Source organism: Rattus norvegicus, chromosome 16 (genome assembly GCF_036323735.1).
Source record: "Rattus norvegicus strain BN/NHsdMcwi chromosome 16, GRCr8, whole genome shotgun sequence".
Taxonomy (NCBI): Eukaryota; Metazoa; Chordata; class Mammalia; order Rodentia; family Muridae; genus Rattus; species Rattus norvegicus.
The window spans coordinates 61,242,232-61,259,947 of NC_086034.1; the positions used below are offsets into that span (position 1 = coordinate 61,242,232).

At 33.0% G+C, this 17,716-nt stretch overlaps 1 protein-coding gene across 4 annotated transcripts in view; it reads left to right on the forward strand.

The window, feature by feature from the left end:
- Positions 1-17,716, forward strand: part of Sgcz (sarcoglycan zeta) — a 1,080,539-nt gene that overhangs the window by 878,514 nt on the left and 184,309 nt on the right. For all 4 annotated transcript variants that reach the window (NM_001108875.2, XM_039094728.2, XM_039094727.2 and 1 more), the window contains exon 3: positions 16,696-16,797. In NM_001108875.2, coding sequence (NP_001102345.2) covers positions 16,696-16,797 — 102 coding nt within the window. The remainder of the gene's footprint in view (positions 1-16,695; positions 16,798-17,716) is intronic.

Here is a 17,716-nt window from a genome sequence, read left to right on the forward strand (position 1 = left end):
GTGCAAGAATTTAGCCTGTGGCTGTCCTCATATTATCTCAATGTGGAGCCTCTCTGGTACCAGGCTTCATCAAATGCTAGAACATAGGCTTCTTTAAAAAAAGGAAAAATGGCTAATTTTTCTCTAGACTGCTTTTTTTTTTTATAATAATGCAATCTTTCTCAGCAGAATTTTGATGGCAAACTGCAGCCTCTGGAAAACAGCTAGGGTTAGTATTCTCTTTGATGAAGATGAGATGTTTTTGTTTATTTGAGCAGGTGTTAAGATAAGCATTTATTATGAAAAGTGGAGAAACTAAATGAAAAGCTTATCTACAAAGATGAAATCAAACATTATTGTTGGAAACAATGACATTTAATCAGACTGTTATTAGATAGAAGATAAACAAGGAGGCAGTTTAAATGTTTAGTTTCAAATTTTATGTTCTTATATATACCGGGGTAGATGCATATGCCTGAGACATAGAGTAAGTTACTGCTATTTTGGCTAGCTAATCTATTAGCGAATTTGGTATTGAATTATTATTATTGCTTAAAGCAATTCTGGTTTTAGTTTTACTATCTTAACATTTTATATGATAATATATTTTGTTGAAAGATGAGTTATAGTTTACTTGTTATCAAAATTTGACGTACAGCTTGTTAAAATATTTTCCATAAAACAAATGTAGAATCCAATGTTTTGAGGGCATGATTGTATTCACTTAAACCAGTGTCCCTAATATGCTAATTCTCACTCATAAATACTTGTATTTCAATATCGTCAAATTTCAAGGAGTTATTCAATCAAAGATTGTAAATTGGAGAACACTGATTCAATGACATGTCTTTATCACTGAAGAAGATTAAATTTCTATTAAAGAATTAAGTGTAACTTTTTTATCTCACGAATATTGAAATACAACAATGGAATACTTCATTACTGTATTATATTTTGAGCAGCGTTTAATTATGCAGAAAATTTAGTATGCCATGTAGAGATTTACTGCCTTATCCTATATTTGCATTTTAAATACTTACTGCATTTTTAATATTATATTTTAATATATTCTATCAAAATAGAATGCATAACACAGTTTATCATCTATGCTAGAACTTGTACTATGTTGGTTGTCGGTACTGGGACGTACATATGGACATGATTTACTTGAAAGATGTTTTCATCATTTGAAGAACAAGAGTAGTGATTCAGAAAAGCAAATCCTGCATCCACGGGTAGTTACGAAAGCACCTGGAAAGTCCTTACTCCTGTCATCGGAAGAGTTAGTAAACAACCCTTAGTTCAACAAGATTTCATCAAGTCACACACTAGGAGTGGAGTTGAATGCTTTTTCTAGAATCTTGGGAAACCAAGACATCAGGAATGGTTGTCTTTTCACGATAATATTGAATATTAAGATATCAACTGTATCTATGACAGATTTAAAATATTTTCTCAATTACTACAAATTCTTAGGAACTGTGTAAGGAAACTCTGGGGATACATCATAGAAAACATCATTGGCTACCATCAGGCTGAATTCAAATAAATCCTCAGATTAAGAAGGGTGGATCTCACACACACACACACACACACACACACACACACACACAAAAGAAGGGTGGATCACTGAGATCTCTTCGCACAAGAACAGTGATGAATAACCAAAAGTATTAATGTTTTTGCTTGGATTTGTTTGTAGTTTTCAGAATAATATATGTTTATAATTTTACTATCTATATGACACCATTAAACAGCCTTTTCTAGGGGCAGAATTTTAGATATGAGTAAATATCAGGGTATTCACTTATTTAGGACTTTTAATTATTATCATAAAATACAATTACTATATAGGCAACTTGAGAAGAAAGGGGTTTATTTTTCCTTATAATTTCATGTAATCCTCCATCATTCTAAGAATTCTGGGCAGGAGCTCAAGCAAAGCAGGAATCATGAAGTGCAACCTCATGCAGAGGGCATGGAGGGGTGTTGTTTGCTTGTTTGCTCAGCCTGTTTTATACATATATGTGTGTGTATAATTATTATTTAGTTATACCCATATAAATATTGATTTGTTTATTAAAATCTTTATATTTACATTAAATATATAAATAATTGTTTATAATTATGTTATGTAGTATATATTTATACAACATAATTTATGTTGTATGTAACATATACCTGACTTTTTGTACATTTTGATATTTTAACATAATTACATCATCTCTCCTTGCTTCACCTTCATTCAAATCCTCCCTATACCCTTTTTGCCTTCTTTCAAATTCATGACCTTTTTATATTATTACGTGCATGTGATACAAATATATTCCAAAATATGTATATATAAACTTCTCCATTTCATTTGATTCTATAGTGTTGACATAAGTTGACCTAAGACTAGCCTGCACATAATTCAGTATGTGTGGACTAGTAAACTATTAGTGTCCCCTCATCCCTTCCCCAGCTGTTGAGCTGATATAATTCCCAGCTCTTAGCAAATGAGAATCTGGGTGCACCATGTTCTTACCAAATCCAGTTCTGCCAGTCCATTTAAGTGTTCTCATGTTCATGAATAGGAAACAGAGTGGTAATTTCCAGTTTGATGGTTTTATTCTGAATGTTAGATTCCTGTCTAAAACATTTGTTCTTATCATGTTGGCTTGCACTGACTTTGAAGAATTCTTTATGCATTCTAGATATATTTCTGTATGTGACTGTTCAAACATGTATACTTATCAGTAACATTATATTCCCATTAGTGAAGAATGAGTTTCAAGTGGTGGACATGACTTGTTCTTCAACTTTCCATTTGTAGTTTTAGTGGTTCCATCTGGTTTGTGTAGTTATATCTATGATTAATAGACTATTTTACCTTGAAATAGGTGAAGTCACTATTCATTTCGGCAATGTACTTGACTTTAGTGGGTTTTATATAAATAACAATATAACAAAGATACCAAATCTTTTCATTCTCATAAAAATGTGATCTTTCAAAATTTCTGTCTTAATTACGAAGACTTCCTTTTCATTTGTTTTAAACTGTAGTTTTGAAGTTACTTTCTTTTTTCTTTAAAGTATTAATCCTCTCTGCATTGTACTACTTAGTTTTTACTAATATATTTGATCTTATAAACATCTGTGTGCACACTTGTGTGTGCATGCGCATGCACACACACACACTAGCTTACATGCATGATGTGGTTCTGCAGGTGCCTGAAGAAGAGTGTGTAAGATCCTACAACTTCAATTATATGTCTCATGTAGGCATTAGGCAACAAAGGATTATGATTTCCTGCAAGAGCAGTAAGTGCTCTCTCAGTTGTTGAGTCATCTCTCTAGGTTCTCATTTCTGTAAATACTTCTGATATGAGCATGGCCTCTTTTGTGTGGTCAACTACACGGTGGAGTACTGCTCTCTGGGAGTATATCTACTGTCTCAGCAAAGGACTTTCTAGAACCACAGGGCATTAATATCTCAAATCTTCTCAGGGGCTTAGGAAGGAAGAACCCTGATATGTGGTCCCACTAAGAGCTTTCCTCCTTGAGTTAATTTAGGCAAACAAAAGGCAGAGGAAGGGGGGTGATTAGAGATACTAGAGGAATGACGAAATACTCAGAAGATGTTGAGTAGTATTGCTTCCTCAGCAAAACGAATGGACCTGGTGCAAAAGGTGGATACTCAAAAGCAGTTAAAATGGCAGTTCTTGATTAATTGTATAATTTATTACAATAATGAAATTAGTCTAAATGACAATGAAGTCATGACGTTACTTTCAAATTTAATTTGCTTTTTTTAATGTCTGTAAATTTGATAGCTATTCACCTTGTGTACATGACACGGCTGTAACCTACTGTGCCATGGGTACAAATTACTTTAAAAATATTTCATTAAATTGCTATTTGACAATTATATATTTAAATATTTGCTCATGTATTCTATATAATAATGTATTATATTAATACAAAATGTGTATGTTACCTATAAAATATATTATATAATATATTATTATAGATCAAATATATAATGTCTGATTATACAAACATATATAGATATATACATATATACATATATATCATCCTTACTTGCTTTCATTTTCCTTTATCACATGAGGACCTTCCAAACATCCATATCTTATTTGATTATTTAGTTATTGTGACCCAATTAATTTAACCAGTGCTATCTGTTTGACCATGGATTTGAAACTATTCGTTGGAACAATATGATCACATTAACAGGTATATATCTGAAAACACTGTCTGCAGTCTTCCCATGAGTAGCCCATATATCAGCAGGCAGGGTTGGGGATGATTCTGGCAATTTCTCCCTCTCACAGGCACATTGTAGGCAATCATTTCTACTGGGATTGCCTTAGTTGTGCCATGCTGGGCAGAGTTTCACTGCATTTTCTGTATTCTTTTCTGTCATTCTATCTACATTCTTCTGTATTCTTCCCTGAAATTTTTTTGTACTGCAAGACCTAATTTTTACCTCGTTTGATATTTATAAAGCATTATTAAAAATACTTATATGTAAATTATATCTTAGTATGATAGAAAAAAAGTACTAGGTCATCCTTTTTCTCAATGACATTAAATGACAAAAAAAATCAAGTAGTTAATGATCATGAAGTGGGACTCATGGCAGTAAATGTATTAAACATAGACAAACAGAACATTTCCAGTAAAGTAGGAGGCTGCAGAGTGTGCTCAGTGGTTAGAAGCATGCGCTGGCCTTGCAGAAGTCCTAAATCTAGGTCTCCATGCTCAAGGTAGTCAGATCACAATTTTCTCTATCTCCAGATCCCAGTGCTCCTCTGGCCCCTTTGGGTATCTGCACTCATGTTCACATAATCACGTGCACGCACACACACATACACACACACACACACGAGTTAATTTTGTGGATGTTTCAAATTCATTTTAATATTTTTTATACAATATACTGTGATCATGGATTCTCTTTCATCATATCTTCACAGATCCTTCCTACCTCCCCACCAATCCAACTCTAAATTTTTAAAGAGAAGGAGAAGATATGTTATGGAAATGTTTGTAAAATAATAGGCTTATTATTATTTGCTATTAATTATTGTATTTTTCATAACTTATCAAAGCATGGTTCTTAATGTGAAACTATTACATATTTTTATGCTTGATCACTGCTAAAATATTACTTGCTTTGTATCAGGATGCATGTTATGAGACTTACAGTATCAAAATTAAAAAAAGCTATACTAAATCAGTTACAGTTATGAAGGATAAAGTTGAATATTATTATATGATATATCTTGGTAGTAGATATTTTCTTTTGAATATTCAGATGAAGATTATAGAATGATATATGCCAGTTATGGGATATACTGTAAAGTCATTCAAGTTGAGGCATCTTTTTATCTGGAATATTGTTCTGTGATATTCTGGGAGTGGATATTAAGTAGTTGAGACCCTTGATATATATAGGCATCAAGATGGGCTAAATACTATGAAAGCTGCACATTTGCTTCTGATCAGACAACAAGTGTAAGCAAAGACTGACAGAACAACACAGTCTATCACCCTCCCTACAAAAGGTCTTGAAGGAATTGTGGGCTCAGCGTCTTCTAAAAGTGTTTTTGTGAAATGTGATGTCATTAGTTCAATTCACAAGTTAAATATGAGGGGGATAATCAAAGGAAGAAGAAAATATCTAAAGAAAGAATTGTGCAATTAGCCTGTGTCAAGAGCTTGAATATTAGGCAGGAGGCAATGTGGTCAAGAGGTAGTGTTAATCTGTAATCAACCTTTGAGAATATTGTATTCTAATTCTCCAATAGTGTATCTAACTAAAAAGGAAGAAAAGACAGGATGAGGATAAAAGAAGGGGAGGAGATCAAAAGAGAGGAGAGATAGTGTCTAGAAAGAAAATGAGGAGCTAGAAAGAGAGAGGATGAGCATGTCGTATGTGACCTGATACAGAGAGGACTCTCCTGACCTTTCTCTAATGTCACTCACATACTGTTCCCTCAGCAACATCACAAAAGAGTTGAACACCTTTAAGTGCCTTGTCTTACATTCTTTTGCTGCTCAAGTCTACTCCTCTTCCTTCATCTCTTCTTCACACATCCTTCAGATTAATATGAAGAATATCCTAATACACAACTTATATGAAGAATGTACAGGACAAAAGCTTTCCCAAGTGAAAAAAACTCCTTTAAATTAGTTTATATGAATAATAATCAGTTGTTTAAAGGTTTTGTGTTCTGGAAATACTCTACGATCTTTCCATTGCTTTGAGAAACAGGTCTAAACCAAAGAAGTATATGGTAGCAAATGAGTTAGTTAAAAAAGAATAGATATGAATGAAATAATGGAAGGAATAAGAGATACTATTAAAAACATGAATCAGAAGAATGACCATTCAGATTCTTATGTAGAGTTATGTAATTAGATTCCACTTACAACTTCTAGTCCTGTCATAAAGTGATTAAGTGAAATAGAGGAGGCAGTCTTCTTCTGAATCATCAGCTTACCCACTCATTAACATTATTGAAACATTAAACCTTGCTTTAGTGATTCAAATACAGTGAGGAAAACGATTGGTTCAGAACTTAAAAAGGTTTCTTCAGGAAACCTGAAGGAATTCTGAGACAATGATTTAGTAACTATTGCTATCTGGAGCACCTGTTGCTTAAGGTCTTGCTCTTAATTTAAAGGCCTAGGGATGGGGCCAGGAGGTAGCATGAGAACTTAGTGTATATAAAACATTGGCGTTCAAGAATCAACATCTACATATGAATGCACAAAATTTTGCTCAAGGTAAGATGTGATTCTCCTTTTACCTAACAAAATAAATTGTGATCACTGATACATGTGCAAGCATATACACGTGTATATGCTAACAGGAAGGCAGATATACAATACACAACCAGAAGCATCCTCAGGACCACACCCCCTCTGACCTTTTTTTGACAATAAGAAGTAACACCTATTTTTTTTTATTAACTTGAGTATTTCTTATATACATTTCGAGTGTTATTCCCTTTCCCGGTATCCGGGCAAACATCCCCCTCCCCCCTCCCCTTCCTTATGGGTGTTCCCCTCCCAACCCTCCCCCCATTGCCGCCCTCCCCCCCACAGTCTAGTTCACTGGGGGTTCAGTCTTAGCAGGACCCAGGGCTTCCCCTTCCACTGGTGCTCTGAAGTAACACCTATTTAATAGGCAATGTTGTGTAATTTTTTTAGCCTATTCCAAGGCTTGAGGGAGACTGAACTGAACAGAATGAAAGACTGTGTATACCCTCTACAGCAACACTTAAGGAGATATAGGAATTAAGCACTCTTTTATTCTCTTCTTTCTTGGGCCTTTACTGCTTTATTCTACAGCATGTTCAATATGGTAATGCATATTTTGAGTTTCCAAGTGAGAATTCAAGCAATGGTTTCTTAAATTGGTTTGAAAATGGGTCTTTCTTATCACTGAATACAATTCTGGCATACTATTAAACACAGTTGGAAGAGACACTTATAATAGCAAGCCTTTGGGCTGCACACACTTATTGAAATATTAACATGTGGAAATCCTTCAGTCACTCATTTGGCGATGACAATTTTCAGGTAATATAGCATTATTATTTACTTTCATGAAATCCAAGAAACCCTTTGCAGATGCCCTATTTAATACTACAATGTTCATTTTGATACCATTACATATAACCTAATTTATTCTTCCATAATCTGTCTCTACCAAGACGACTGGTCATTTCTAGGATGCAACCTTAATCCAAGGCATAACTTTCATGTGGATTACAAATTTTACTATATAACACATATTAGAGTTTCACAAAGAAAAATATTTTCCTAATGGAGTCTTCTAAAGATGTCTTACTGTTAAAACACATTTGCAAAGGTATTATATTATTTATTCTAACTATTCCTGCTGGGACATAGAATTATTTTACATAGATTTTTATATGCACAATGTTTCATTTATAATAATTTAATTTTCTAAATCTGTCAAGTATATGCCAATTTTTGAGAACATTTTTGGTTCTTTACGTCTATCTCATAGAATGCGCTAAGAACGTCATTTTATACTGTGTTAGATGATTGTGACTCTAAATGGTTTGTCACATTTCCATTTCTTAAAAGTTTTTCTATTAAGCAGCTATGTTTACCATGTTAATAATCAATTATTTCACAATAAATAAAGAAAACGCATCATAGAGTAGTTGGAGAAATATTCAATACTTTTGAAAATAGATTTTAATATATTCCTATTAGGATTTCCATCCCCAACTACTTCCAGAGATCCCCAACTTCCCTACTCACACAAACTGACACATTTCCTTTCTTCTGTCATTAGGATGCAAACAGACATTTAATAATAATCATATAAAATTCAATAAAAAATAAAAGCAAACAAACCACTGTAGGACAGGATTTCAACAACAAAAACGAGCAAACAAAAGTAAAAGAGCTGCATTCAAAGCTTAAAAAAACACATCCAGAAGCAGAAAGAGACATATTACCCATACAGAAATCCTTCAAACACAAAGCCTGGAAACCGTAATACCTATGTAAATAACATATAAGGGCAGAAAAAAGACATATAAAAGAATTATGAGACAAAGAACCTCTAAAACTTCCATTGAGTTAATTTTCTCTTGTCTGTCTACTACTGGACATGGATCCTGGTCCTCAAGTGGTTTGTATACCCAGTGAGAGGACATTGGAGAAAACTTTTCTTTCATTTGTGAGCAGTCATCAAAGTGGACAGAAAAAGATTTTTAAAGTAAGAGGGATGAAGCCCACTGATTAATCAAGGTCTTTGAAACACTGTAAAGCCAATGCGCATATGAACTCAGAGAGACTATGGCAGTTTGCACAGAGCCTGCACAGCTCTTGAACTTATGGGTCCCAATGCTGAGTAGGGAAATGGACTAAAGCTTACATACATCCCTAACACAGAAGCTATGTCTAATTGATATTTCAGTATTTTAAAGTGATTGCCCGTTAAGAAAAAGTAATCCATGTACCTGAAGGAATGTTGGTATAATTAAGTCATGTGAACTAACCACAATAAATATTGTCATATTTTAACACACAAATATATCTTATATATTCTTTCATATATCAACACAAGAGATCAATAAACTGTTTAGTTTGAGCAAGAACATTTTGGAAAAGAAAAAATGATATTTTGGATGATAGAGATCTTGGTAATAACAATACCCTTTAGCAATGTTTGAATGCAAAAGAACTGGAGGACAAACTTCAAATTTCCATATGTATCAATTTGCTAGCACAATACTATTTATTTCTTAATTATATGTAAAAATAAGTAAGCTAATTGAACTGAAGAAAAGTACATGCATACAGCAAACATCATCATAAAAACATTCTTATAAAGCAGCTGTCAACTTCTGTTTGTTTTCCCTCCTGTGCTTGCAGCAAAACAGCTCATTAAAATGTATAAATAACATCAGCAAAAATAAGTGAGAAAAAGAAAATGCTTACCCTTCTGATAGGTTATTTCTCCTCTAATTAGGAACTAGAAATGGAATGTACTTTATCAATACAGTTTACATTCATGAATGCATAGCGAAAGTTCAAATGTGATTTTTATTTTCCTTTAATAAAGCTTGATATTTCCTTTACCATGAATTATCTTTCAGTTTATTAAAACCAGTATATTTTAGTATTTCACAAATAACTATCAAATTAGGCTCTGATTTCAATCTATTATCACTTACAAGCTTACTTCTTCATATACATTGAAGGTTGCAATGAATGATACCATTAGTGTGTCAAAACCATAAGTTGGATACCTAACTCCCTTCTAGCCTTGTTATGAAATGTATAATACTAGTTATTTAAAAGACAATGTTTGCCTCTAAAAAAATGTCTAAAATCTGTAATTCACTTTTTGTAATTGCTCTTTCTCTCAACTCTCTTTGAAAGTGCTAATAATCCCCTGCACTGGGGGTTCAACCTTGGCAGAACCAAGGGCTTCCCCCCAACTCAGGGGGGAGGGGTAAGAGAGGGTGGATGGGAAGGAGGAACACCCTTATGGGGGAGGGAGAGGGGATAGGGGGCTTATGGATGGGGAAGGGAATAGCATTTGAAATCTAAATAAAGAAATATTCCCAATTAAAAAAAAACAAAAACAATGCATGCAAGCATTCATAAAAATAAGAATGTGTTAATAAATAGCCTATTATTGTATATGCATATTTGATTAATAGACACAGGTTTTGTTTGAAGCACCCTATCAATAAACTGGCCATGCTTACGTTACTGTCTCACTGTTAATGTTTTGTCATGTTTTAACTCTACTGAGGCACTAAGGACCCTTTAAACCAGACTGGACAAAGAGATTAAAAATGTTGTGGACAGGAAAAGTTGTTATGAAATTATTACACAGTTTTGGATGTAATTTTTAAGTACAACTCATGTAATTAAAATATTCTCCTTTTGATAGTCCCATGTAGGATACTGTTTTGCTGCTCTCTCATAAAAAAAAAAAAATTCCCCAAATAGTATTTTATTGCAAGACATGGCCTATTAATTTAAAAAAATTAAAAATACATGAAAATTGGAACTTTAAAAATCAGGACATGAAAATTGTGCTAAAGATTAAAGGATACTATAGAAATCGTTTAATGATTAAGAACACCGGATAGCCTTCCATAGGACTTGGCTTCAACTTACACATTGATTCACAACTATCCATGAATTTATATTCAGACGAATTAACACCTCCTCTGACCACTGTACCTTTGTACAAGCAGACATGTAATGCGCATATGTAGAAAAAAATAGATATGTGTGTGTTTCAATAAAGAAAACAAAAAATTTAGGTCACTTAGTGCTTGAGGTCAATAATATCAAATTTGTAAGAGTGACTTAAAATTAGCATTTCTATTTTTTTGTTGTTTTCAAGAAAAAAGAGCTACAGTTTGCTGAACATTCAAATACTTAGGAAATTTCTTAGCTTTTGTCCTGTAAACTTAACTGTTAAAAAGTGTATTTAAGGTAAGAGGCCATAAACAAACTGACCATTAACCTTTTCAGAAGAGATAAAATGCATGTAACTTAATGAAAATAGAAATCATAAGAGAAAACCAACTCATGGTCTTCCGAAAGGAACATTGCCAAAGAGTAACTCATTATATTTTGCTGTACCTGGAGATCAATATCTTGTTCAGACACCATCAAAGATGCTTCCTCCTGAAGTAGATTGAACAAATACAGAGACTCACAAATGAGCAATGCACAGACTGAATCCTAAATATAACATCTTCATCAATTCCCTCTTCTCATAGTTTAGGGATCTATGAGAAAAGGGTGGAGGATAAGAGCCAGTGATGAAAGGCATCTAGGTAACAAGGCCTCTAAATTCAATGAGACCGATGCACATATGAACTTACAGACATTGTGGCAGTATGCAGGAAGCCTACACAGGTCTGTCAGATGGTATGTCGCTGCTCAAAGAGAAAGAGGGCACAACCACCCATCCCTAAACCAGAAATTAACTCAAATTGGAAAACAATAGGAAAGGGAAAAAATTACGGTTTCCAATAGTTATCTCAAAATGTTGTTGATGTACTTAGCCATTTGTAAATTCAAAATATATTGATACTCTAGGACTCTCCAATCAAAACAGCAGTCATCAAGTAGCAGCAGGTGATTTACAGGGCCAACACAGGTAGTGCTAACAAGAATAAAACTTAATTATCTGGGGCTGGCACATCCTGTAACCTACAAGAAATTCTGAACTCTTTAAACTCTTTAAGTGCTTGTGAGGAAAAAAAAGAGAAAATTCATACTCTCTCACACACAAACTTAGTGGATGAAGCAAAACAGGCTGCAACAACTTTAATTTTTTCCTTTAGTCATTTTATATCTCCTAAGACAAGGTTCTTTATGTAAGAGAAATAATTAACTCATTTTTAAAAAAAAGATAAAATATTACACAAAGGAGAGTTACCACAGGATTCTTGATTATAAGGTCAAAGAAGTAGTATTTAATTTATCATTCCATAAGCTCATTATAAATTAAAGCGATAGTTTTTATGGAATTAAATTACCACTCTGTGTTCTTGACCTTGCATACCAAGGCCTGTGGCTTCCTCCCTGTACCTAGTCTAGAATGAATGTTTGACCATTAATTTGTTCCAAACCCATTTTTCTTCCTAGTGCAGTTTACATGCTTGTAATACATGAAAGCTCGTTGAACTATTTTTCTAATCCTATACAGCCTTTACTACTATGCAAAGAGGACACTTGATTCTAATTTTCAGTTTTCTATCAACTATCTTATTTTCTTAAAATTATTTTAATCAGATTAGGAATTCTATCAAATCATTACCAAATATTATAAAATCATCAAGTTATCTTAGCAGCCTTATTTCATGAAAAGTTCGTCTTCATGTTGATTTGTAATAAAGTTTTCAAATAGAGTGGGCTAATACTCAGGAGTTAATCATACCACACTACAGGCAGAAAAGATCTTTCTTTACCCAATCACATAATGTCAGAAAAATTAGGAATACATCAATGAAAACCATGAAAATGCATAGTGGAAGCAAGAAGAAATCCTGGGATGAAGCCTCGGGGTCTCTATCTCTCCACGAGTCAACCATCACAATCATACAAAGCAATGGGCCATCTTCAGGAAACTCACACACCCAAAGCAGCTCCTCCAGCATGGCATCTGCCAGAGTTTCTCCAACTAGGTCTCCCATATGACCTATTTTTACTATCCCATAGACTATTACAAATGTAATCTAAGTAGGTTTAACACAGAGTTATCTGCACAAACATGTTTTGTAGTAATATGTGCAATGCCAACTTATTGTATTATTATCTGTTAGAGAGATATAAACAAAATATGACTCGTATACACATAATAGTTTTATTTTGTCCTAAAGAATAATGAAATCCTTTGAATGAAAGTGGCTAAGTGTGGTATCTCGTATTGTCACAAAAGATAGACTTAGAAAACCAAGTATTACATTTTCTCTCAAATATGAAAATATACATGACATAAAAGTAGGAGCAATATCTGAGCAAAGGAAGCAGACAAGCAACACCAAGGGCCAGGTGGACAAGGAGGAAATGACATTTGATTAATATGGCTATATACTACTTGGGTTTTTGTGAACAAAAATGTTTTTATGAAACTCATCACTTATATAACGAATATATACCAATTTAATAGTGGGAAGAATAAACATGTATGATAAAGAGATGAAAATTTAAAGTACAAAGATGGTTGAGTTGCATGAATGTAACAAAACCAAGCTAGAAGCATACAAGAGAGGTATGCTAGCTTCTATTATACTCTGGTGTTTGGCAATGTCATCCTCAAGAGAAATTTTTTGCATTTGCCATAAGGTGTTGAAAGGACCAAGATGATAGTGAATCAGAAACTTGGCAGTAAGTATATACAGAATTTCTGATAGTGGGGAGAAGGGCAAGTAGATTTTCTTAGCATTTCATAAATATTATTGGACTTAATAGAAGATTTAGGATCAGGCAATCTATCATATGCTGAACATGGATATATAATAGAGAGTTTAAATTCAATAACACCATGTAGATGATACGAAAAGTGAAAAATTATTCAATTTTAAGAGCAGACAAAATAAATATAAAGTGAGATAAATAAAGATATGGTGGAATATTCTGTTAGAACTATAGCATTCTGTAAGAATTAGTACAAATTCACACAGGGGAATTCCATTTGAAGTAATTTACATGATATAATTAGTTAAATGCCTAGGATCATAATTTTATCACAAAAGAGAAAACATACTCAAATTAAAGTTGAAAGATTTCTACAATTAAACACATATGTCATAAATAGCAGTGTAATTTTTAACGTTACACATCCAGTTTTCTCTTTTTCATTATGTATTAAATTTATAATGATTATTATTAAAGAATTTTAAAATAAATTTAGAATAAGAATTACATTTGTGATAGGATTTGCTTTTTTTTTTCTTAGAAGTTGCAGAAAGTACATTTGATATTTCCACAGAAATGATGGAGAGCATTTCAGAACACATCTTTTTCAGCAGGCATTTGAGAATATATATAGATACTGTCAGTGAGGTTTAGCCAAGAAAATCCCTGATTTAAAATATTTTTATGGTAGTTATTCTAGCTATCTTATCTCTCTGGATTCCAGAGAATTCTGCCTGTCTTCTTAGCTTTGCAAATAGTATTAGTGTCTTCTTAAGCATCATTATAGCTACAGAAATCCCCTCAAATTCCCTCACCTTGAACAACATAAAAGACAAAGTTGGATTTTCTATTGATAAAGTTTTCTTCACAATTCTCACATTTAACTTACCCATAATATTACTATATTACTATTTTTAAATCTCCACTTGCTGTGTTTCCTTTTCTTTCTCTCACCCTAAAGACATCTGCTTTAGCACTTCAATGAGAAATAAACAGAAAGTGTCATTCATTTATTAAGGAGAAATAGACTTTTTCGAGGAAAATAATTTTTTTACTACCTAAGAATACTACATCCTTATGGCTTTCTTTTTCTTTTTCTTTTTCTTCTTTATTTTTTTAAATGTAAAATGTCTCCTGTCTCAGTTAAACGGGAAGTGTATTGTCATCATCATAGTTTCTCACTGATAATTTTTCATATAAAGTTACTCATGTTCAGTTGGTTTCCATGCAAGGCACGGGTGTCCTAGCTCTGTTTCTACACTTATCTCAGTGAATTCGTTCCTGCCTAGAAAGTTTTAGTTTAATTCATTAAGGAAGTATTTCTCCTTTCATGGGAATACTGAAGTTTACCATTTCACAATCACTTTCTAAAATTCCCTCTTCCTCCTTCCCTCTTCTAACACATCTTCCTCTTTCACTTTCCCTCACTATTGTCTCTAATTCATTCTTCCTTACTCTATTCCTAGGGGATTACTTTCTGCTACTAAAATCACGAGGCTGTACTACCCCATTTGTCTTTTTTCTACTTCTAGAAGGTAAAAGTTTATATCACTATGCTCTCTCTTGATTCTTCTTCTATGATAGAGCAGGGGAAGGAGATAGCCCACCAGATAAATTAGTCAAAATGTGTGATTCAGAAGTGTGAAGACTAGTGTTTGCATCCCAAGAATCTATACAAAGGCTAGGTGTGCAGAGTGTTTTACCCTAATCCCAGCAATCTGGAAGTTGAAACAGAGGAGGCTTAGGCAAATTCTACTACAGCCAGATTCTGTAAGTTCCAGTGTCACCAAAAAGAGAAATAGTACAAAGATGTGCCAACATATGTGTATATGCATATACACATATGCATGTACACACACACACACACACACACACACACACACACACACACACACATATTTACCCAGGCAAAATAAATACTTATCTAGATGTATGTAACACCTTTCCCTGCCTGCAGAACTAATCCTTATTCAAAAAATTCTCTCTAATTTAAAATATATATATATATATATATATATATGTATAAATATATATATATATGTGTGTGTGTGTGTGTGTGTGTGTGTGTGTACATTTTACCTAATAGTTATCCTCTTGATAGATTCACATGTGCCTTAATCATGTATCACTTCCAAATTGCTTTCTACAGATGTACTGGTTGATTATTCAGAATGTGTAGCAAAGCTACTCATGACATTTACCTACAATCTTACTATTCCTTGTTATAAGGTTTTACTCACGATTTTGAAGGCTGGAATATGTGATACCTAATATTTTTCTGAGTCATGAAATAAAATGACTCGTCAGGCCTATACATGTTTCTTTCATGACACATCACATACTTATCAGAAGTCCTATGTTATTAACAGATTTTAGCCCTTTAAAATAATTCTGCTGGATATACTGTTCTAAAACCTATTATAAATTATCTCAGTGAGCTATTTAATTACTATTTATACTTCCTCTTTTCTTAATTTCATTTATGAATGGCATATTTAGCATCGCAGTCACTGTTTCCTTCCAGGGAATGTTCTGAACACCATATATTCCTAGCTGTTTCCTCTCCAAATATTCCTAATTAGACATCCCAAACATGAGCCAGAAGCAAATGTCATAAAATGGCCACTGTCTCTCCACAAAAAGTAGCTTCCTGTTTTTTGTATTGTTATATAGCTGGTTTCTTACTTGTTTACTATAGATGGGGTGCATTTTTCAATCCAATTCAACCCGGATTTAATTCTGTCTCATCGACATTATTTTTAACTATATCAAGCTCCCCAGAATCAAATGTTTGTCAGGTAGAACATGTATTTCATCATGTTTTTTGTTCAGATGAACCAATGCCAATTATTAATTAGTGGTGAAAATTATTAGACAAATGGAAATGTTGGGTAAGCCTTATACTTGTAACAATATCATTAGGACTCTACAAATGTTTGCTAATAATCACATAACTAATGTCACATCTAACCAAGGGTTGAACTAATACTGAGGAAAATATTTATTCACAGATAAATAATAGTTTCATATAAAATTTAGAGGACCTATCAGGTTCTTTAGCTCCCCTCCCCTTAGCATGCAAAGTAGTGTCCTCTATTGGATACAAAAGGCTGTGATCTTTCCGGTCTCTTGTTTTTTCTTAAATCATCGTGGATTTGAACTCACTGTTTTTTGGTTTTTTTTTTTTCAATTTAGCCCTAAGAAAATTTTGGCCAGATACGCATTCTCTAATTAACCTAAAAGTGAACTATATTTCATTGCTTGTAGGATGGTATGGGAAATCTGAGAGTCACCAAGAAGGGAATCCGACTTGAAGGTATATCTGAGTTTCTACTGCCATTGTATGTGAAAGAAATTCATTCCCGAAAGGTATGTGATATGGCTTCGGCTTACTCTAACATAATTTAGAGTTCATGTTTTCACTCAACAGAGGAGCATAAAATGTCCTTGTCTCCTTCCTTTTGCATTCAATTTCTTTAAGCTAAAGATGCATTTGAAGAAACTAAAAGAATCAATTAAAGAACAATAGAAAGAGTTAGCTTTAAATTGACAAATCAGAAAGCACTTGATCTGAAGCTCTTGGATGCTTTTAGTCTAGGAATCATGTTCCTCTTAATCACCTGAAGTTAAACGCAATGGTAGCCTTTGAAAAAGTGCTGTATATAAGTTTTAAATAATTTTTTTCAGGAAGCATACATGTGGATAAATTATCCATTTAAAGTATCTTACATTTTCACCTTAAACGTAAAATGCATTTCCAAGAAGAAAAAATTTGAATATAAAAATCAAATACATTATTTTAACTAATGCCAGAATATTTACCCTTTGGAAAATGGATTCATTCTATATATTTTATCACCTAGCTGCATGCTAAAAGGAAATAAGGCTGAATCTTAGTGATTGCTCATTTTGACTTAAGATGGTTACTTAGAAGGTAGCAAGTAGTCTCTGGTATCAGCATTTTTCCAATCTATCAGAATTTTTTATATGTATCCATGGAAATGAATTTATTAGAATAGAATGAAAACATTATGATTTGAAAGTGACAGAAATGAAGTTGCTTCATATAAACTTGTTGTATATTAAAACAATGTTTAATGTTACCAACATATTAGAAAATTTATACAGTAAAATTACATTTAAATAATTTCTCTTAAGCGTTTTTCCACTAATATCAAAATAGAATGAAGAGGATTTATTTGTAAAAATTTAATTATGATATTCACATCAGTGGATTTTAATAAGTGAGCTGTACAGAATATTGATTATACTTCATTAATACACTTTT